Source organism: Mesitornis unicolor, unplaced genomic scaffold (assembly GCF_000695765.1).
Source record: "Mesitornis unicolor isolate BGI_N332 unplaced genomic scaffold, ASM69576v1 scaffold1061, whole genome shotgun sequence".
In the NCBI taxonomy this organism is placed as follows: Eukaryota; Metazoa; Chordata; class Aves; order Mesitornithiformes; family Mesitornithidae; genus Mesitornis; species Mesitornis unicolor.
Genome location: NW_010165561.1, coordinates 58,246 through 81,034, shown reverse-complemented (window position 1 = coordinate 81,034; position 22,789 = coordinate 58,246). Strand labels below are relative to the sequence as shown.

Below are 22,789 nucleotides of genomic sequence, written 5' to 3'. Positions count from 1 at the left end.
TCCCTAACGTTCTGTGATTCTGTAATTTCTTCACTTTCAAACACTGCTTGTTTCTGTTGGTACATATTTTGCTCTGATGACCTTCTCTTGTACATCTTCATTAGCTGTCATTTCAAATGTGTTGCTTCTTGGTAATTCCTGTGCTTTGGGTTTTTTTTGGTTTATAAAAGTAATGTTTTCTTTTTACCCAATGGTTTTCTTTACCTGGAATTTCTTATTTATGTTAATTTTTCCCCAATGCTTGAGTTTCTTTAAACTGCTTCCATGCAACTTGGTCTTTATTTTTACTGGTTCTATAGATAACCTGCCCTTCTAAAAGTATTTTTGCATTTTTTTCATTCTTCAGTGCATTAAGAATCACTTTTCAGATACTTTGCAGCCATTTGCTTTCTGTAGTATCAGGGGATTTTTCTTTCATCTAGTGACAACTAATTTTAATTCCCAGTCTACAGTTAGTATGTTCTTAATGTTTCTTACACTGTGATTAAACTCAAGTATTTTCATTTTATACATAAGCTCTCCCACAAATCTCATGTTTTACTGAATATTTCTTTAGAATAATAAGAGGTTGTGGTTTTCTGAGCCCATGAGTCTTGCATGGAGTTGCTGGCACGCACGAAAAGCTAATCCCTCCCTCCTCCCACTTGTATCTCCACACTCTTTTAGCAGTCAAAATTCTTATCTCCTCCCCCCACACACATTGATTTATGATATTTTTCCGGTATTTTATTCAAAGCTCCTATACAGGTCAGAATTTTCAGTTGTTGGTATTTTTAAAAATCTCTTATGGCGGTAAACTTTTATTATTAATATTTCTTAATATTTTTGATGATATATTCCTTTATTTTTCTTCTGTTATAATTGGTCTTTTGTTTTAGTGTGGCCAAAAATCTGTTGTAATAATTCTGTTCTTTGGCATTTGGAAGACTTGTGGTGTAGTGTTCTCTCTAATGCCTCATTTAGTAAAGACTTTACAAAGCAAATGATACAACATCTCTTTGGCCCTGGTAACATACCTGGCAAATTCAGTACTTTTCCCTTCTATGACTTGATTTTTGTGATCATCAAAGTGAGGATTCTGACCATTGCATCATGTTGCAGGGGTTACTAAAGTGCTTGATAGATTTGGAGATCTTTGTTTGTTTGTTTTAACTTGGAAAGCACCTTTGTCTTGTTTTGCCTAGAACTTGTGATTTTCGTTTAATAAACAAAACTTGTGATGCAGTTATTTGCTCTGCCAGATAATTATGCTCCAAATAGTGAGAACACCAGGATGGTTTTGGAGATAACAGTAGCTGAGTAATGCCCCAAGTTTGTTCTATGAGAGATTTCTTTCTTCAAGGTAGAAGAAATTTATAAATGTCTCAAGATAGTTATTTTTCCAAAAAAAAAAATCACAATAAATATAATTAACTGAAGTGGGTTTTTTCATTTGCAAAAATAATGTAATATTTTGTCTGTGTCCCCAATGCAGAGAACAGACCCGCAGCTCCTTGCTCAGTTCTACTACGCCGATGAGGAACTAAATCAAGTAGCAGCTGAACTGGACAGTTTGGATGGAAGGAAAGACCCCCAGAGATGTACACTGCTAGTCAACCAGTTTCGCTCTTGTCAGGTAATGAAAATGGGACCTTCCTAATTTCATTGATGTCTTTGTGTATGTTAAATGTATTGTATTAATTAGTTTTTATTGTCAAATTCCTTTAAAATGAACCTTTGGTAGATACATGCCTTTCCTTAGCGTAAAGGGTGTATTTTGAAAAGCACTATTCATTAATTAAATCTACTACGTCTCTTATAAGAGTGTGTTCATGTTTTCCCTTAAATAAGAACATACATTGAAGACTTCATTTCCTTTATACAAAATGAGCACACAGAGCTTACTAGAACATGAGAAATATTTCAAAATTTCAGGCAATATAAAGTAGCCATGTCTCTTGTAGATGCTCAGCTTTCGCACTTCATGAATCTGATAGCTTTTCATTAGTAACTGAACTACGTGAAGGCAGCTGGTAACTTTACTGATTTTTGGAAAGATATTGTCTGCTTCATGTAAAAAGTCTGGTAGATGAGAGGAGCTATGGAGGATCAAAGCAAAAGAGTGATTTTATCTGTGAATTATTTCAGAAGCATGAATCTGTCTCTAAGTTTCTGTTCAACAATATAGTTCATCTAATAAAAGCATTCCTGATAGTATTTGCTGAAAGCATGGCTAAAATTTGAGTGCGAAGTAGCTTGAAGTGAGAAGAACCAGAAACTGCAAAGACCAATTCAGTTAAGTCTAGCTCTGACTGGTATGGTCTTATGATCTGATTTATTAAGGAAAACAATTCAGAAATTGAAAAAGCATTGAGAAGATATTACCTTCCCTGTCACACTGTGTGTCATTCTACATCAAGTTTTTCACTTATGAAATTCACATTTTTAGATGTAGAAACTGTTTTTGCAGTACTTCGTACTTGCATGGATGCTCTGATATTTCCTCTCCCGGTCACACCCAAGAAAAACGCTTTAAACTGAAGTAGTTCAAGTCCAGAATACACCATGCTCAGGTGGTTGGAGGATTTATGTATGAAAAGTAAACACTTGCTGTCAACTCAGGAGAACTGTAAGTGGAAGGACCATAGTATAGACTTATTTACATCTCTACCAAGTAAAAAATGGCAGTTAAGCGTAAAGGATGTATTTTGATTCACCCCTTGCTAGAATTTCTTACCATTACTAATAGTAAAATGTACCAAACTTCATTATGTGGTAAAATTTCATCACTCATCAAGTTTTAAGATGAGTTTGAATAACGGTGGCCACTGAATAATGGTTATCATCATAACAAAAATTCACATTAACTTGGCTGAGTCTGTTCAAAAATTGGTTACTGTGTGCTTGCTTGCAAGAAAATTAAATTTAAAAAGTGCAGTTTTTTGAAGAGCATTTAAAAAGGAAGAGTTTACAGTTGGTGTATTGATATGTCAGAAACAATATTTCTGTCTAATTTGAACATCTTCACAATTTCCTACTGTACTGTCACTAGAGAAAAATGTGGAGTTTAAGGGTTTACCAAATTGGGAATGATGAGTTTAGTAGCAGTCAAAACTCAGTGACTCGGGGAGGGGAAGTAGCAGTGAGAGTTATCCTGAAAAGTCATTGACTTCAGTCTTGTGTGACATATCAGCTGTACCTAAATCACTCTGCTCAAATATTTATCTGATTTGTTTTTCTAAACCTCCAGTAACGGACATTCCACAAACTTTCTAGGCAAATTCTTTCCAGACTGTTTTTTTAGGAAAGGTGTTCTGATAATAAGGATGAATGGACAATATCAGGGTACAAGATAATCTCCTTGTTTGTTGTCTTATCCTTAGAGACGACAATTTAGTGCCTGTTTCTCTACAGGTGCACAGGCTTTCTGATTTGTTTCTTGTAGCATAGGCAGACCTGAGGAGTTGTTCTGTTCAAAAAGTAGCTTCTCTGAGAGTTTCACTGGTAGGAATGCAAGATACACAGAGTCCGATGGCTCCTTGGTCAGTTTGCTTGTCTTGCTATATGGTGACTCACCATCTTGTGACTCTTAATACCTCCTGATGCCTGGTAACTTCTTCTTTTCATTTGTCAAACAGATTGGTGTTACTAAAACAATCTGTTGCTAGAGCTGAAAGAAAGGATGGAGATGGTTTTATTTATTCATGCAGCTATTTTTGAAATTTCTATTTTTTGAAGTTCTGCAGAATAGGTCAGATCATCGTCAAATGTGAGTTCAAAAATGGCCGTGCTAATTAGGGCTTAGATTATTTTGTAGCACTTTGTGTAAAAGCTATGGTTTTTTGCCCAAGAGGAGGACCAGTGTTTTAGTAAGGATTCAAAATGTAGGTATTTGCTAATCAAATTTTGCGTGGTAAGAAGAAAAATTGGTTTTAGCCTAAGGTATGGTGGCGTTTGAGGAAGATGGAGAACCAACAGCCAGCCCTGGGGTCAAAGTGGCTGTAGTGAAAGGTTGTGCATGGGAAAGTAGGAAAGCAGCTCCACTGTGCAATGCCTCTGTGATAGCTGCAGCAACAACCACACAATCCCAACACTTTTTTTTTATTTTTAGAAACGTGCTCTTTCTGACTCTACAAGTAATGCTTTTGAAAAGCAACTTGTGACTGCAGAACATAGTAAACCAGACTCCCAGTCTTTGCGTTATTTCTTTTTTTGCTTGTTTTTCCATGTATTAAGTTTTCCAGATTATTTCCAGTCTTTATCTTCCTCAGTAAAGACTGCAACTCTGAACGTTGTCTTATACTGTTTTGTCTTAGTACTATTTGATGATAAAAATCATACTTTTTACAGTAACCTAACTTTCCAAAACTTCTGAAGATCTTGCAAGTTGGATTTCAAATGTTGTACAGCATGATGCTGAGTAGGCCGTATCTGAGTAAGAATCAAGGCAATGGTTCCAAAGCGTCGCTTTTCATTTTCGCATCAATGTGGTAGAACACAACACTTTGTCCCAAGTGTTGTAGCCTATTAGAAAAAGACATCCCTCATTTTTCTCTGGTGCTTGCATGTCAGAGGTGGAATATTATAATGACATAACGTACCTGTTAATGCAGTATCTTGGATTTATTATGTAGTTAATACCTATCTAACCAAATTAAATACTTCTTCCTCTACTGATTTCTGTTAAAATTAATAACTTAAGCATGCAGAGATGCATGATGAAAAGCTATGTAAGTTTTTCTTAAATGAAAAAGGGTAGGTAGGGTGGGATACTTTGGTTTGTTTGAACTTGATTGATGGTAATGGAGGGGGAAGTACTTTTTTTTCCTTAAGGAAGACAGGTTTACATCAGTGAATCTTGAGTAATATGTAGTGGTGGTTCATCTGAGGTTTTTTCCACTGCAAAACGAATAATTCATTGTTATATTCTTATATTAGTGGTATAATAAAGTGTCCTTTTCAGTACTCCTCCCAACATCACATGGTATTGAATTTCATTAGAAGTAATGATGCTTTCTGTACACCTTTAATTAATCACTCATGTATTTGCAATCATTCTCCACATTAATATACCTTGATCCTTGCTATTTTCACGTTGATTAATATCTTGTTACTTGAGTTCATAGACTGGTTTAAAACAATTTCTCAGCCATTTAAATGGAATTACTTCATTGTTGCGTATTCATTAACTTCATTAGTTTTGTTAAAGAGTAAAAAGTAAAAAAACCCCCTTTGTTTGTAACCTTTAACTTCATTAGTTTTGTTAAAGAGTAAAAAAAACCCCTTTGTTTGTAACCCAGAGATTTTGTTAGAACTTGATAAGTAAACATCAAACCTGTGCCTAAGTATATTGTGAAAATGTTTTCAGGATCCATAGTACTTTCGGTGTGCTGAGAATTATTTCTGCGTAAAGTAATGAGGTCTCAATAGCATATGAGTTTGTTTCCAGCATGGTTTTATCAAAATTGTTCCTTGCACTGTAGATTGGGTCTCTGCAATGTGTGACTTGATCTGCTGAAGTACACTGGGAAGGAGTTTGCTCTTGTCAGGGCTCTGACCTGAAGCAAACCATAGATTGCCTGACTGCCTCACACTGTGACACAGAGTAGTGAAATGAGCAGTTCATAGTATTTATGAAACGTCTCAGTGGTAGAAGTGATTGGCACTGACTGGTAGTATATTATACTGTCTCTTCCCACTTTTGCTGCTGTTTGTTTACTTGGGAAGCACCTCTTGAATCACTGCAATCGGCAGTCCAGCATTTTCAAGTTGGCTATCAGCACTAAAGGAATATGTGTTAGAGTGGTTCAAACCTACAGGCTGATGGAGCTGACTGTAGTGTGGAAAGAGGGTAAAAATGGGCTGTGGGAAGCAATGAGTAATAAGATGGCAGAGGGTAAAATGCTTTCCTGTAGGACCCCTTTAAGTACTGAAAGGTCACTATAAGGTCTCCCCAGAGCCTTTTCTTCTCCAGGCTGAACAACCCCAACTTTCTCAGCCTGTCCCATTAGGGGAGGTGCTCCAGCTCCTTGATCATCTTTGTGGCCCTCCTCTGTACTTGCTCCAACAGCTCCATGTCCTCCTTATATTGGGGACCTCAGAACTGGAAGCAGGACTGCAGGTGGGGTCTGACCAGAGCAGAGTACAGGGGCAGAATCACCTCCCTTGCCCTGCCAACCACGCTTCTTTTGATGCAGCCCAGGATCTGGTTGGCTTTCAGGTTACTCTGGCATCTTGTTGAAGCAGTGATGATTTTTGACAATGAGTCACTTTAGGAGGTAGCTGCCAATTTCTGCCTGATACAGGGAAGCTAGTCTGGTTGCCTTTCACCCTCAGCTTGCACCCTGAACATGAGTACATATCTAGATTGCTTTTTTCTTTTTAATTTAAAAACAAGCAAACAAAGCAACCAAAAAACCCCAACACCACCATACACAATGCTGAAGTTGTTGGGAGGTTTGCAAAATGCCTACTACAGTTTCCTGAGTGGAGGAGAACCATGGCTGAACTGTGGTGAGCTCTGTCATACAACATGTGTGGGTTTCTCTGTAGTGGGACATGGAAAGGATCTTGTTTGACTATACAAGAGATAAGATATAAAATATCTATTTGTTTATATTTTTATATATATTTATATATATGTGTGTGTGTGTATGTATATGTATTTAAAAATAAATAACGGTGTAGCATGGAATGACAACACAGGTGGCAATGAATAATGCACAAGGGTGAAACTGAAGCTAGATCAACAAGTTGCTAAATAATGAAAAGGGAACGTACCTTTGTATACAAAATACAGTTAATTTTTTATCAGTGAAAAAAGGGATGTGATTATGTTAAATGTGCATGCTGGGGAAGCCATAGGTTGTTACTGAGGGGATTGCCATGCCAGTTTATGCTGCATCATTTGCTGCCAATGGCTGCATGTGAACTGTGGAAAAACACTGGCTTTGGTGGAAGATGAGGTAGTTGCCTATTTAAAACATGAGGACATAACTAGAGAGCAAGATGAATATTTTATGTGTACTTCAACTAGAGCAGTATTTTTTGTGGTTGTTCAGATGTCACAAGTTTTTTCAAACTTTTTTAAAAATACGATATTTTCTGTTTTGTGAAAGAGATGCCGGCTGTAGAAGACTTTTAATTTCTGAGGTTATAAAGTCTTCTGACATTCTATTTAAAAAGAGAAGAGATGATGTTTCAGTTTTGAATAGATTATTATCTGCCCTAGATCAGATAGAAAAATTGTCGTGTTGGTATCTTGACTGAATACTGACATAGTGAACCTGAGAGACACTGGTGTAATTCCCAGAGCATTTGGAGGCTAAATGAGGACAGTGGAGCCAGGTCATTTTAAAACTGACTTTTCTCAGCGTTTGTGAAGTATGAGACTACACCAGATCCACTTCTGTAGGAATTAATGTAATGTGACGTGTCTGACTATCAGGGGCTTTATAGTTCTTCTGCATTCTTCAGCGGTGCCATCAGAGGATTGCTGTCAGCTCTGCTGTATTTCTCCTTTTTAACTTCTTTTGTTACTGTTGCAAAGAGAGAAATTCTAGTATCAGCCACTGAATTGTTTGTGTAGTCTCATGACTTAAATATGCTGCAGTTTGCCTTCTTTCCTTAATACGCACATGGTAGCACCATGTTAGCAAGATTAACAATACGTGCAAATTATTTGGTGGTATTTCCGTACTTGGGGATTAAGTCTGTGGGTTTTTTTGTTGTTAAAAGCTTTTTCACTTAATAATCTAAGAAAAAAACCTATTTCTCTCATTTAATTTTTCTTTAATGCTGGGGAAGTATGATAAGGAAGACAAGAAGGCAAATTATTTTTTATAAGACAATTCTTACCACTGGAATTTAATTTTCATTGTGACATTAACATACGTGAAAGTTAAGATAAAGGCCGGATTTTCTATAGAAAATAATTCATAAATCATTAAGTATTTCATCTATTTTCAAGGGACATGGCACCAATACTATACCACTGTGTATGTGTATATATATTTCAAATATGAATAATGGATTATTATGAAGAATATTTTGTGGAATATCGTGCAGCCTTGTTTTCTCGTGTGTCAAATTGTCGTAAGTTTGTTTTCATTAAGCAGAAGGAAGCCTTTAGGTGTTTTTCTACATATATATCTACATCTACATATATTATGCATTATGCATTGGGTACACCAAGGACTTCTATGTATTAGAAGGGGGGATTACAAAATATTTTGGAGTTTGAGAGAATGGATGAATTTCAGATGACCCTGTTGTTACTGTTAGTGTATAATTTAACACTAATTTAACACACTACTGGATGGCTGGAGTTCAAGTTGATGGGAAGAAAATAAACTGTTACACATCAGGGTAGCTGGTTCAGTCATTGGACTGTATATTTAGTCAGGGAGAGGGAGAAGCTTAAATAGTTCTGTCATAACTCCAAGTTCCCTTTGTGGTGTAAAGGTACAGCGACTGTGCTCTGCCTCAGACTTATGCTTTGGAAAAAATTTGTGTTAGCTCATTGCAGCACAATGTTCTTGGTGGAAAAAAATGTAGAGTTTAAGGCAGTCATTTAAAAAATTGCTTCATTTTGAAAGAATTAATGTATTAGCAAGTTAGTATTGCTTCAAAGAAGTTTGGAATAGCTGATACGAGGACAGCTTGTGATAAGGAAAAGTTTGATGTCGGAGAGCAGGCGTTGAATGGTAGGCTTTGGTACTACATGCTTTTGCACTACTCACGCACATAAAAACTTTCCATTTTAAAGGCTTTAGGAAATAAATACTTGTGTGAAATGCATTATGCGGAAAGTGTGCTGTGTTGGTTAAGAATGCTTACTTTTTTGTTTTTGCAGTCTACTCCCTCTTGCTGGATTTTCAGTTTTTACAGAGTAGTGCTGTTTTTTCAGCACTTCTTAAAAGCAGTGTTGAAATGAACAGCAGCAGTATTACCCCAAGTACACTGCTCTTCCAGCTGCGATGCAAATAAAGCCAACTTCTTTTATGTGCCGATACTGCTCCTTGTTCAATAGCTTAGAAAAAAGCCCAGAATTTAATTTAAAAACTGTAGTGCTTTTGATGATACCGCTGTGTGATGTACACAATATCAGTTCTTGGGTTTGCCCTGAGAATGCATTTTCGATTCTCAAGGTTTCTGTGCATGAAGATTACTTAAGCAAATACCAAGCAACAGATATTTGTATTCTTTGATTTCTCAGGTGCCCCAGGGTATCTGTAACTACTACTGAAGTTGTTGTTGTTCCACTTATATAGTGCTCATAATAAAACAGGGTAGTAGTTCATGTGGAAGCATAAGTGATCATCTTTAGGCTGCAAAGTTTGTTGAATTGATGTGTGCAACTGAGGCACAGAGAAACTGTGTTATTGACATAAGCTCTTATAATTTTTGCTTTAGTACTGTTCTGATACTGAGAGGAGGTCTTTTTTGTTGTTTGGTTTTGGTTTCTTTTCTGTTTAGATCCAATCTAGTCTCATAAATAAAGAAGGATGAACTCTAGCAGGTTTGCAGTGTGTTGTCCACTCTTGACTTGTATGATAACAGGGATTAAATTATATTCTTCATTTTCACACGTTCCTGCAAACCTCTGGCCTCAGTGACAGCCCTGTTTATTATGTGTGCTATTGTCCCCCATAGGGATTTTGCAACTTGGCTGGAAAATAATTTAACCCTGTAGCTGGAATGTGAAGAGTTCTCTCAGTAGATCTATTTAACATATTTGTGGTTTTCTGGCTTATTATGCAATGCAAATAAGAGTCTAAAAGTAAGTCTTATTTTATAATTGCGAAAATAAAATTTTGAGAACTTTCCTCAACAAGGCAGGCAATATTATCTTTATGTAAATCTTTTTAGGAGATCCTTACGTCACTCATTTAAAATACACATTATAGAAATGATCCTAGGACTGAACACTCTGTGTTAGAATAGAGATCTCCAAAGATTTGGGCTCTGCAGTTGGATATAACTTTTCATTGGTGGTATAATACCATATTGGCCTTTCTTTGGGTTTTTTTTGCCTACAGCTGCAGAACTTCAATGTAACTCTCAATTAACTCTGTATTCAGTGAAATAAGACTTTCCATTTTTTTATTGTAGAGTGTGTTTTCTCTTCTAGAAGATAAAGGCTTTTAAATCTAGCGGTGCCATGGTTTAACACTGCTAGGTTTTGTAACTGTATTAATGAAAATGTATAGAGTGATTTCAGAAAAAAATACTTATGTGAACTTGGGTGGTTATGGTCGGAGTCCTGTGATAACATCAGCAGCTGTGTATGTGGATTGTCCAGTCTCTGATTCATGCAAGCCCTTGGGCACTCAGTAGAAATGTTATAAACATTTTAGTTTCTGTAAATCTCCTTGCTTTATTGCTTGGATATGTGGTTGAGTATGGGCAAACAAGATAAATAAACTTCAATTTTATAAGAAAATCTGCACGAGCATGTCTTTCTGTGTTATCACACATAGTTTCTCGGGCATAATTCCACAGTCCATTGGCAGTGTCAATTTAAAAGTTTTCCATTCTCAGTTTACTCTGTTCTTGTTTCTATCCCCACACTGAGAGTGGTGATGGGACGGCCTGTGACAGTCTGGAGATGGGGACAAAAGCTGCAAAGCAGGTGAGATAAGGGGCTGACTTCCCAAGTTGGCCTTGCTGTCTAACGCTAACACTGCAAGATGGCCTTACGCTGTTTCCTGCCCATCTTTGTTGAAAAGTGGCTTTTTATTTCAGGTGTAAAGGAAACTTATCTGAAGGTGTCTCTGATAATCTGATAGGTTTAAGTGGTATGAGAATAAAGAATCTCTGGGGGAAAAAATATGCCCTTTTATTCTGTGCTTTATCTAATTACGTGCATGCTGAAGAGAAAGCAATTTTTAAAAAGTCAGCGTTAATGAGCGTCCCTTGATGAAGAAGGTACCTGTGAAGAGCTGTTAAATAACTCGTGGGACAATGCCAGTGTCATAGTGGATTGACAGTGAGTTGTCTGAGAAGTACTAATTGTATTCATTAACATTCTTGCCAAGAACAAACCGAGAGCAGGAACCACATCACTGCGAGCAATGAGGCAGTTCAGAGGTGCGACGTTTTCATGTTTGATTGCATCTGTCCAATGAAGAACTTTTTCTGATAGAATTAGGCAGAAATAGATCTCGTTAAATGGGACAGGTTAGACTAAAGCTGTAAGAAACTCTGATGCATTGTGAAACCTAATGATTGGTTAGAAGTCGGCAAGGATCTATTGCTAATGTTATTTTGTTAATTAAAATAAAGGTTCAATAGTGTGGTTTGAGCCAGGAGTACTTTTAGCTAAAGTAATGGCCAAGTCTTTCTAGCCTGCTTAATTTGCAGCCCTTGAGACGTATTAGTAGTGTTAGTGAAGGTCAGTGAAGGAGACAGCACAGTATTTCTTGAGATTGAGGGAAGAAGTTGACTGAAAGAAGCCTTCCTGTTCCCAAAGTTTAGAAACTATAGTGGACAAAGATACTTTTTAACAGTAGAGGGATGAAGTAGGAACCAAAAGTAGATCCTCTCCAGCCCATTCAATTTTATCAGAATGCTTGGGCGTTACTCATTGATCGGTGGTGAGGAGGTAACCATGCTTGTTTTCTGAATTGTACCTGTTTGTGAGGCTTTTCCTAAAATATAAGGGAGCTGGTGGGCTCTAAAGAAGTTATCATAAGGTCTGCATTGAAGAAGCTTGATGCAGATGTAGGAAAGGCAGAAACTCATGCCAGAAGGACTGGGCTGTTGACTGATGGGAGAATGAGCCAAGCCCTGTTTACAGAAAATTTTTCTATTTTATACAATCTCATCCAATTTAATTTAAGTGAGGACAGTGCCTGTTCAGGAAAGAAAGAGAGACTGTGAAGAAAAGCACTTTTTATTTAAATGATGTCAAGATTAACCTTAAATTCCGGACAATGCACACTTATGCTGTACTGTTTATCTGTGATATCTTGTAAGTTCTTTGGTGGTTTTTTCTATAGTTTCATCTCCAGTTCAGTTGTTTTATAATTGATTACAACCTTCTCGTTTCACTACTCCTAGTTGCATTGCTCCAACAGACGTCTTTGTGCTGTGTGACAAACAGTTGATGTCAGTACCTGCTTGCTGTTTGAGTACATAACTGAGTGAAAGCTTGTGGCGTTTCTTCTATAAACATGCAGGCTTGTCAAGCCTTTCATATGTTTTTACTGTACTTCAGAGCACTATGAATGAAGAAAAAGGACTTGAGTATAACTGTGCTAAATACACTAAATAGCCTGCAAGTATCAGAAAAGAGGATTTTTTTCCTTCTATTGTGACTCAGGTTACAACTGCAGATTTAAATTTACCTGTTTTCCCCAGAAATTTTAATTGGTTGATGGAATGATATAGCTAAGCAGAAAACAAATGTGCAGCAATAAAAATTTCTTATTAGGAAATAAAAGAATTGTGTCTTTTAAAATCTTGTCTGTTTAACAGCTTTTATTCATCGTTTTTGGGAAACTTTTGGTTGGCAGTATTATTTTTCTTTGATAGGCATGACAGCTAGAAGACAGAATGCTTGACTGTAAATTTGGCTATCAGTACAACTTTATCAACTAACGAGAATGTTGTTTCCTTTGTGTTTTCCATTCATATTTGATCTTACGCAGGGAGTGACTAATACTGTAAGATATTTTTTTCTTTGAAAAAAGGATTGTAATAGTGTGTGTTACAGTTAACAAGCTTTTTCATGTGTTTCCACTTGCTCATATGGATCAAACGGGTCATTTGGATAAACTGCCTGTTACCTAAGACTGTGGGCAGAGGGGATTGAATATGCTGTGCACTGCAGGTCCAGGAATTAATTTTCAGCAGCAAGCCATGGGAAGGGAAGGTGGCTCCACGCCAGCTCAGCACTGGACGTGTTGGGGACACCAGATGCTGTCCCTGCCGTAGGGGAAGGCAAAGCAAAGATGTCACGAAGTCATGGTTACGTTGCCTCTGTTGTGCTTGTGGCCTTGGCTGCGGAGCAGCTCAGGAGCGATATGAAGAAAGTGGTGCCAGGCTGAAATTATTTTGTGCTTGTCAAGTCTTGAAGTACATTTTAGGGTGGTTTTGGGGGTGTCACTGTACCATGGTAGGAAGGCAGTTACCTTGTACTGGTGGAGGAGAAACCCCATTTTATGTTTGTTGCAGCAGATACCCATGCTCAATGCAAATGTCTCTTATTCTTCTGTTGCTATGAAGCTATGTAAACGGGGGGTTAGTGTACCAGGTTACTTACTGGATTATTTTCCAATGTCTTTTAATAAAAGGCAAACATTTTAGGGTCTTTGTAGAAAAGGCCTAAGTATATGTACACTGCTCTAAGAGCATGTCTGGATCCACAATGTTTATCCAGTAATACTTTGGTTCACTGAGAACAAAGTTCTTATCTCTTACTGATAAAGGGAGGCTTGGCTGAAAAGCTCTGTACTGTGAACAGTCTTTCAGTACAAGTTTGGGTACACTTCATTTCAGTAGACAGTCATGTCTAATATTGGTTAATGGCTTTTTGGTGAGGAGGACTAAAATGGATTTTATTTTATTTCCCCCCCCCCTTCCCTATGGCAGCATTGGGAACACTTCAGTTTTTGAGATCTGAAAATGCTCTTTTCTGCAGAGAAAGGATGATGCCTTGTAACAATTCTGTACTTAATGTAGTCTCTCAAGTTGGTGTTAGTTGTAACACTAACAACTGGGGATTCCTCTTTTATTTACTGAGAGCCATATTTGGGCAGGTAGTAGTAACAAGGGAGAAATGAATTGCATTATTAGGTCTTCATGTTAGAGACACTCAGAATAGATGTAAGTTAGATTTAAAGGTAACTTGTCAAAAGAGTGCATGCTGGCTTAATGAAAAATGTCATTTTAGCCAATAAATAAATACTACATCTTTTTAAAGAACCATTTTTACTTCAAAACTGTGCTCAAATATCTGTGCCCTCTTTTGTTTGAACATTGGTTTGCCAGTGTTCACTGTTTCATATGTAACAGTCATTCCACTTGGGCAGATGTAATTTTTTCAGTGTATGCATAGAAAATTATAAATATATGCAGGAGGTAAGATAAAATTTTCCTTTAATAAATCTGTGATATTTAGAGTGTTTCGTTTCTTCATGAGGGTACACTAGCAAGACAGTCGAGGAAGAGTTGCCTGATGAATTTTGGTATTGCTCTAGGCTAGGTTAAACTAGGAGCTACAGCCCAAAGTTCATAGACAGAAAAATCCTGCTGCTTTTAGAAAGTGGAGCATCTGGAAGTTGGCAATGGGAAATAGTGAAATAGCTGATCAGGCAAGCACAGCCTGAGTTCAGAACCCAGCAGGGGACCTGCAGCTGCCTGTTTCACCCATCAGAGATCCAAAGTTTCTCTGGATAGCACCGTGTTCCCTCAGCCCATCTCGCGCAGATCCCAAAGGCCATGCTTTGGGGTTACGTCACCTTATTATTGGTTCCTTCTGTTAATGAAAGTAACCCATAGAAACCTGACTGCTAGCTAATTGCTTTAATTATACCAATGTCTTTCTTTGTGTTTGGCCTTAATTTGTGTTCATCAGTTCTTTCTGTTTGTCATAAATGTAACATTGATGGAGGTCTGCAACTTAGCATCAAGCAAGAAAAAGAAATGGAAGATGTGAAGGATATATTTAATCAAAGTCTAAAATACCATCTATTCAGCTCATGGTGATATTATCAGAGACTGTGTTAGCTTGGCTAGATTCTACTGATAATTCAAAAATGGATATTAAAAGATGTACTGAACAACACAGGATGTTGCCTTCCACTGAAGAAATCTTGCAGAAGACCTCAAAAAGGTCATGTTGAATTCAATAGCATGGGAGAGCAGCATAGATTTTTATCAAGGACGTGTACAAAAGGGTGGATAAGTCTGTGTTTTGTTGATCTAAGTATGCATTTTATAGCATAAGTAAGATGGCTTTTCTTTTTGTACCTATTCAGAAAGTTAATGCAGCAGTTGCTGTTAGCTTGATGCTCTGATTATTGAGTATATGGCCAATTACTGCTGGGCCAAAAATAAACCAACTTTTTTTCCTCTACTGTGGCTATCTACATCCATTGGCTCATACCACTCATTATCTTTCCTACCAAAAATAAATATAAGTGCTCTGCATTACATGAAACATGGAGCTCTGTTTTCCAGGAAATGAGGAACTTGGAGCGAGTCCTACAGCAGAATCTCTGCAGCGGCTGCTTGTTGTGCTGCTGGAGAGCCCAAACAGAGCAGCTGAAACAAAACTGGGCTCATCCCGCTATGCAAAGGAACCAGAAGATAACAGATAAAGCCACCAAAGGACACATTAAAATCCGGAGGCTTTTATGTAGAAAGATGGATCAAGTGAAGGATTTACTACTTCAAGTCCAACTAATTGATTTCTGTTGCTTAAATTAGAGCAAAACCTCAATGCTACCATGTATCCGAACCAATTTGCTCTTAGCTTACCAAGCAGAATGCTGTAATTAACCAAATTGAATGTTTTCTTGAAGCTCTTTTAAAGAAAAGACTAATTTGCTTACAGTGCATTGGATAGTCTGTCTAAATTGGCTGGCACCCTTCCAGTTTCAAAGCAGCTAAGATTTGAACTTGGCTAAGATTTGAACAGGAGCAAGTATTCCAGATTTCCTGTTTTGGTTACTGGTGCACTGGGTGGATGAATGGAAGAGGGAAGGAAAGTGACATAGAATTGTTTTATTTTCTATAGTAGGATAAAATAAACCCTGTAGAAGATCAGAGAATTTGGGAAATTGCACATCTTCAAAGAGCAAAAACAATTCACCTTGTAGAATTCTTTCATTATTTATACACTAAGTGGCAAATTCTGCCAACTGTTCTTTCCTTAATCTTCCAGTATCACCATTAGAGTATGCAGGAAAAGATGCTCATCTTTGTAGTGGTCATTTTCACTTAGCTTTTTTGACAGAATGACCAGCTGCCTGGGTGAAGCCAGGTAACTCTTTACAGACAACTGTTACCAGTCCAGAGCTATTGTGATTTATCTCCATTGGAAAGTGTATATTAAAATTCTAATTACCTATGGTTTAATTTACTAGTACTGCACAAGAAACTTTTTTTTTGTAAACTAAATCATGAAGTGTGGCATCTTATCATAAAATCACAGAATGGTTTGGGTTGGAAGGAACATTAAAGCTCATCCATTCCAACCCCTCCATGGGCAGGGACACCTCCCACCAGACCAGGTTGCTCAAAGCCTCATCCAACCTGGCCTTGAACACCTCTAGGGAGAAGGCATCCACAGCTTCTCTGAGCAACCTGCGCCAGTGTTGAGTGCTCTGGATCAGAGGCATTTAGAGGCTGTAGGAATATTGAAGAAATGAGGAAGAATATTAAATATCACTTATGTGATAAACAAATGATATACTGAAAAATTAGTATTATACTTGATTAAAACTTTTACAAAACATCTTTATTATATCCTATTGCCAGCAGTGACAATATTTGGTTTGAGATAAGTGCATTAAGGTACAAAAATCACATGATGCCTGTAGTAATTATCTCCTCAGATGATTTAGACAGAATCTTAGTACTTTTTTACAGGTCTAATGATTAGAAAAACAGAACAAAAACATGGAACAGTTGTTTGGCCAGGTATAAGTTTGGTTGCTTTACTCCATTTGCATAAAACTTTATTTGATATTTCAGGAATTTTGAGTATATATGTAGATGATTATAAAAAGGGAATTCAATCTGTCTTGTGGCTGCTGTGAAATAAGATTGCTTTTACAAAATAATGCATTGAAGTAAAAAAAAATAGGGAGGAAAGCTGTTCACTATGGGTGTCATCATATTCTGTGTAGCTTTTTAGGAGAGGGGTAAAAAGTAAGAAATAGAAAATTACATTTTCCCATATTCAAGTTTGGTGGCAAGTAAAATAAGTTGGTATAGGATGTTGTAAAATAAAATGGGATTGGATTATTTGAAATCGGATATAATCTGAATCAAATACAATTCATCTCAGAGTTCCCTGCCTTAATATTTCTTTGTATTTCCTGCTGCTTTTGTAAAATTTAACTAGTAGGATTACTTTTTACCAGTGCCTCTCCCCAGTGCTAAAAGATCCTTGCAAAGTCTTATTAATTTCCTGCAAATAGGAATCTGGCTTTTTCATCCTTATGTGCAAACCTGTATTGCTGTCATGATAAAGTGAAAGCTACAGGTAAAGCTCTTGGTCTCAAAATAGATCAGTAATATCTGATTTAAAATACATGATGAGTGACTTGTGCCCTTCTACAGCTTAAATGCTTTTAATCCTCAGTTTAATTCTTTGCTCTGTAACTTTGGGTAGGAACTAAGTGGTTTAGGAGTTGATTTCTCTGTCAAAATACTTTCAAAATATTTTTGTTCCCAAGCGCGGTCTAGCTAAATAATAAGTGTATTCAATACCAGGAATTAAGACATGAAAGGAAGGAAAATAAGAAACTTGCTATTAGTCTGCTCTTCTAAAGCATCACACTGATTTACACGCGATTCCTTGCCTGCGTCCATTTTATCCTGGAGAGGGGAGGTGGTGGCCTGGCTTGTTCTGCAGCCTGTGGATTAGGATGGTGGTGCGGACAGAGTGGGAGCATCTTTGCTGTCTTCTGTCTTCTTCCAGGATTTTAACTTGAGTTCCCCTTGTAGTTACACTAAGGAATATTGTGAGGCTGGGTTTTCAGAGTCTACCGTTGACATCTCCTTGAATTCCTAGGGATCCAAGCACTCCTCTAATCCTGGCAGTATGCTAATAACCAGCAGAGTGAGGGGTACATCTCTAAAATTAAATACTTTCTATGTTGGTGAATCTAGCTTTGTTTTTTCTCTCTTCTCGTGCCTGCTGGCCAAGGTCTGCATTGAGATGTCATAGAGGAGCTATGGAGCATTTGGTTTTCAGATTTGTTTCTAGAGAAGATGGTTGAATATTATGTGTGCCAATGTGCTGTTTATGTTTGGGGTATTGCCTGCTTGTTTTTAACAGTTTTATTGGAAAGAGTTGTGTTACCTCATGACAGACTTGCAAAAAATACATTAGTGTAAAAATGTTTTAATTATTAACACATAAAGTACCTTATACCAATGTGTAATAAATGTTACCAATGGTTAATTTATTTATTTTGAGTGAAGATAACTCTGGTTATATCATTCATGTTAAGATTACTTGTGGCAACAGCAGTCTACACTGAAATTATAGAAAATGTGCATTTTTTTGTCGCTGAAGTAGGCTTTGTGTTTCTTAGTGGGAAACTTACAAAAGGGGCAAGTTTTTTGAGAAGTCCTATCTTCTATTACTTTTTAAATTGAGAGAAAACTAAACCAGTGAAGTGTAGACTTAAAGCAGTTCTGTTAAACAGTTCAATACAGACAGATTTGTTTTTATTTGCTTGAAAAATATTTTAAATAAAACATGAATTCTGTAAATAGTGGAAGAAGCATGAGACAGAAAAAACATCTTTTTAATGAAAGCACTCAGCCTTTTTTATGTTCTAAATCTACCTTTATTATGTTAATCAAATTCCACACAGTTCCCAGCAGGGGTATGTGAAAATTATCTTTTCAAATAAACGAATACAGATTATTTACTGCATATCAAGAAGCTGGTTACAGGTCTTTGATCTTCATCCTGGTCCAGGCATAGATCAAAGCCGTTATTAAGACTCTAACTTATGTGGTGTCCTCTTATCCTGGTGGATGGCAGGGGTGCAGTGGCGGGCGGGTGTCCCAGCCCTTGCCCACTGGGGACTCAAGTGTGGAAGCTCGAGTGAGAATGACTCAATTTGTGATGCTTCTGGAGTACTTTCGGAAGAATCAAGTGCATATCATTGAGGCTGGTGAGAAGAGTTGAGAGAAGTCTGATTTATTTGTACTTCTAGTTTATTTGCTGAGATTTTACAGCTAGAGAGCTGGAGGTAGTGAGCTCTTTAAAGCATGCCTCCTTATCAGAAGTCACACTAAAAAAATAGTTGACTGTAAGTGCAGTGAGTTTGAGAAACAGCCTCTAGAAAATCTAGAAAAAATGAAGTCTGCCACTGTTCTTTCTGTGCAAGATTCTCCTCTGTGTGTGTGTGATGACTGTAACAGTTAAATACTGTGTTTTCTGTCTTGTATTATTAGTTGGTGCTTCACTAATATATTAAGTTAGAAAAGACTTTGTGGAATTTCTATGGGAACAGTATAGATGCTATCCTATATTTTGCTTCAGGATAATGTTTTGAACATCATAAATCAAATCATGGATGAATGCATTCCACATGAACGGGCCAACCGAGACTTTTGTGTTAAGTTTCCAGAGGAAATACGCCATGACAACCTTGCAGGACAGCTTTGGTTTGGAGCAGAAGTAAGTCTTATATTTTTGTTACTTGGGGTTAATGGACAAATTTTATGTTGCATAAAGACAGAAGTTTAAAGTACATCTTGAGACTTTTCTGAAAATGCTGAATATAATTACAGAGCAAAGCAAGTATCTTTGAGAACTTGCTCTGGATTTTTGGTGGGTGAGGATTCTTTAACTATGATTTTGGTATTGGTTGGGCTAACAGCATGCTGGTTAATTTTCATAATTGTCTGTTCTCATTATGACCACATCTTAAAAACTACTCTTTTGTGAATTAGCATCTGATTAATATTCTTAATTGATTTTTTTTTTCCATCCTGATGGTCTGTCTCGCATCTCATGCTTTGAAAATCTTAGAACCACATAAATATATGTAAGAGAATTTTATCAGGATAAACATTTTTCTCCAACAAATATAAGTGCATGCTGTCACTTTATTTTGATGGTTATATTATGCTATAACTCATATTAAACTTCCATAACTTTAAGCTGGTATTTGTTGCACTTAATTCATTTGTTTCGTATGAATGCTAAAATTATAATGGTTTCTGTGCAAAACACTGAAGTCTGCTTTTCTTCTCTTACCTGGTTTATTTCAAAGACCTGCATTTACAGCAGCTGGTAGGGACAAGGGATTTTTGTAGTGAAAAAGCCTTAATTATTTTAAACAAAGGAAACCTGAAGTGTCAGAAAAAATTATGAGATGAGATATGTAAGGTATTTATTCATTAGTACTGATGTCACAGAATCACAGAATGGTAGGGGTTGGATTGGATCTCTAGTCCAACCCCCCTTCCAAAGCCAGTTCACCTACAGCATCTTGCACAGGATTGCATCCCAGGCAGGTTCTGAGTACCTCCGGAGAAGGAAACTCCACAACCTCTCTGGGCAGCCTGGTCCAGGGCTCTGTCACCCTCAAAGTAAAGAAGTTTTTCCTCATGTTCAGTTGGAACTTCCTGTGTCCCAGTCTGTGCCCATTGCCCCTTGTCCTGTCACAGGGCACCACTGAAAAGAGCCTGGCCCCTTCCTCTTGCCACCCACTCTTTAGATATTTATAAGCATTAATAAGATCCCCTCTCAGTCTTCTCTTCTCCAGGCTAAACAGACCCAGCTATCTCAGTCTTTCCTCATGAGAGATGCTCTGGTCCCTTAATAGTCCAATGGAGGGCTGTGAAGAATCTCTCCAGTAGCTCCATGTCTGTCTTGAACTGGGGAGCCCAGCACTGGAGACAGTACTCCAGATGTGGCCTCACTAGGGCAGAGTAGAGGGGGAGGAGAACCTGCCTTGACCTGCTGACCATACTCCAGGATACCATTGGTGGTCTTGGCCACAAGGGCACGTTGCTGGCTCATGGTTAACTTGTTGTCCACAAGGACTCCCAGGAAAGCAGATCTGCTTTCCAGCAGGTCACCCTCTAACCTATACTGGTGCAACTTGCGCTCCCTGCACTTGCCTTTGTTGAACTTCATTAGGTTCCTCTCTGCCCAACTCTCTGGCTTGTGCAGGTCTCACTGAATGGCAGCACAGCCTTCTGGTGTGTCAGCCACCCCTCCCAGTTTTGTATCATCAACAAACTTGCTGAAGGTGCATCCAGGTCATTGATGAATATGTTCAGTAAGACTGGATGCAGTACTGACTCCTGGGGAGCACCACTAGCCACAGAGCTCCAACTAGACTGCACCACTGATCACAGCCCTCTGAACTCTGCCATTCAGCCAGTTCTCGGTCCACCTCACTGTTCACTCATCTAATCCACGCTTCCTAAGCTTACCTATGAGGAAGTTATGGGAGACAGTGTCAGAAGCCTTGCTGAAGTGGAGGTAGATGACATCCACTGCTGTCCACTCATCAAGCCAGCCAGTCACACCATAATAGAAGGCTGTCAGACTGATCAAGCATGATTTCCCTTGGTGAATCCATGTTGGCTACTCCTGATAACCTATGTGTACTTGTCAGAGGGAGTCCATGTATAACTCTTGGGTCAAGGAGTCTCTTAAGTAGCTGCTTTCCAGAAACTGAAAGGGAAGAATCGCCTTGTGACCTGTTTTTTATGTTCTTTCCTATACAATATTACCACAGCTTCAGTAGGAGACGGGACACTGGTCTAGCTGGATCCCTGGTTTTATAGCCAGTGTGACCAGTTTTGCTGCAAAATGTGTCACGGTTGCAGAATATCTGTGCTTTTTGTAAGGAATAGATTTATTTTGCAAAATCAAGCAGTCTAGCCTGAATCAAAACAGTCCATTGATCATACTTCAGCTGGATTTACATTCCTTTTATGCAAGCAATCCTTCCATACAATAGCATATATATCCTACTTACACTTACTGCCTAACTAGTAGAAGAGATTAAGTTCTTCCGTCAGCTCTGTGGTTCATGCACTTGAATTCCCCCCCTGTTCTCGTGTCTCCTTGACTGAGCTGCTCCCTACTTTTTTATGCAAAGGCTTTTGACTCTCAGCGTATCAGTCTTAAATCTTTCACTTATTTAATAATTTGCAAAAAATTAGGGCTACTTACTGCCCTTGTTCAAAGTATTAAATATCACATTTCATCCTTTTTTTTAAAACATAAAAGTAACCTTGTAAAAATTAATATTTTTCTCTCGATGTATTTCATAGTGTTTGGCAGCTGGTTCAATTATTATGAATCGTGAAATTGAGAGTATGGCTATGAGGCCATTGGCCAAGGACCTGACCCGAAGCCTAGAGGAAGTTAGGAATATCATTCGTGACCAGGCCTTAAGGGATTTGAACCTCTACACAGAAAAAATGAAAGATTCACTCAAGCATTTTGACGTCCTTTTTGCTGAATTTGAATTAAGGTAAAAAAATATGAAATAAATTCTTTGTGGGTGTTGGCTTGGTTACTACAACTGTTGTATAGCTTGTTGGTTTTGGGAGGTTGGCTAGTTTTTTTTCTGGGTTTTTTTTGTGGAGAAAGTGTGTAATTTTTTATCATACTATTTGAATTCTAACAATACAAATTACTGAAGATTTTTTCCTTCTGCTGTACTAGTAGTGAAAAGAAAATTAAATAGCTTTTTAGCAATCGACATTTGCTCTCTCCAACTAAACTATAATCTTCTATTTGCATACTGGCATATGGCATCTGAGGGAGGTTTTTCAAGACACAAAAGGAAGCCATAAATCTCTCTTCTCCCTGTCACACGAAAGGCGACAAATAAATGACATTTTTTAAAAGATATGGTAACAAATAGTCTAGAGATTATGAGGTTTTGTTCTCTTGCACTAGAGGGAAAAGCAAGATGCAGCGAATGAATTTAAGAAGGCAAATTGAAATCTGATGAAGGAAGTGCTTTTACACGAGCCGTAATTAACCACAGGAACTCACTGATCTAAAATCTTGTGATTGAGAAATGGCTTGGGGGTTTATAGCAAAAATAAAAATAACTGCTTTTATTATAACTGGGGTGAG

At 37.7% G+C, this 22,789-nt stretch overlaps 1 protein-coding gene across 4 annotated transcripts in view; it reads left to right on the top strand.

Moving 5' to 3' along the window:
- The first annotated feature begins 1,480 nt into the window (after positions 1-1,480).
- ZFYVE28 (zinc finger, FYVE domain containing 28) overlaps positions 1,481-22,789 on the top strand; it is a 74,684-nt gene continuing 53,375 nt past the window's right edge. For all 4 annotated transcript variants that reach the window (XM_010194647.1, XM_010194649.1, XM_010194648.1 and 1 more), the window contains exons 1-3: positions 1,481-1,615; positions 19,217-19,354; positions 21,973-22,175. In XM_010194647.1, the coding sequence (XP_010192949.1) occupies positions 19,247-19,354; positions 21,973-22,175 (311 nt within the window). In that variant the 5' untranslated portion in view covers positions 1,481-1,615; positions 19,217-19,246. The remainder of the gene's footprint in view (positions 1,616-19,216; positions 19,355-21,972; positions 22,176-22,789) is intronic.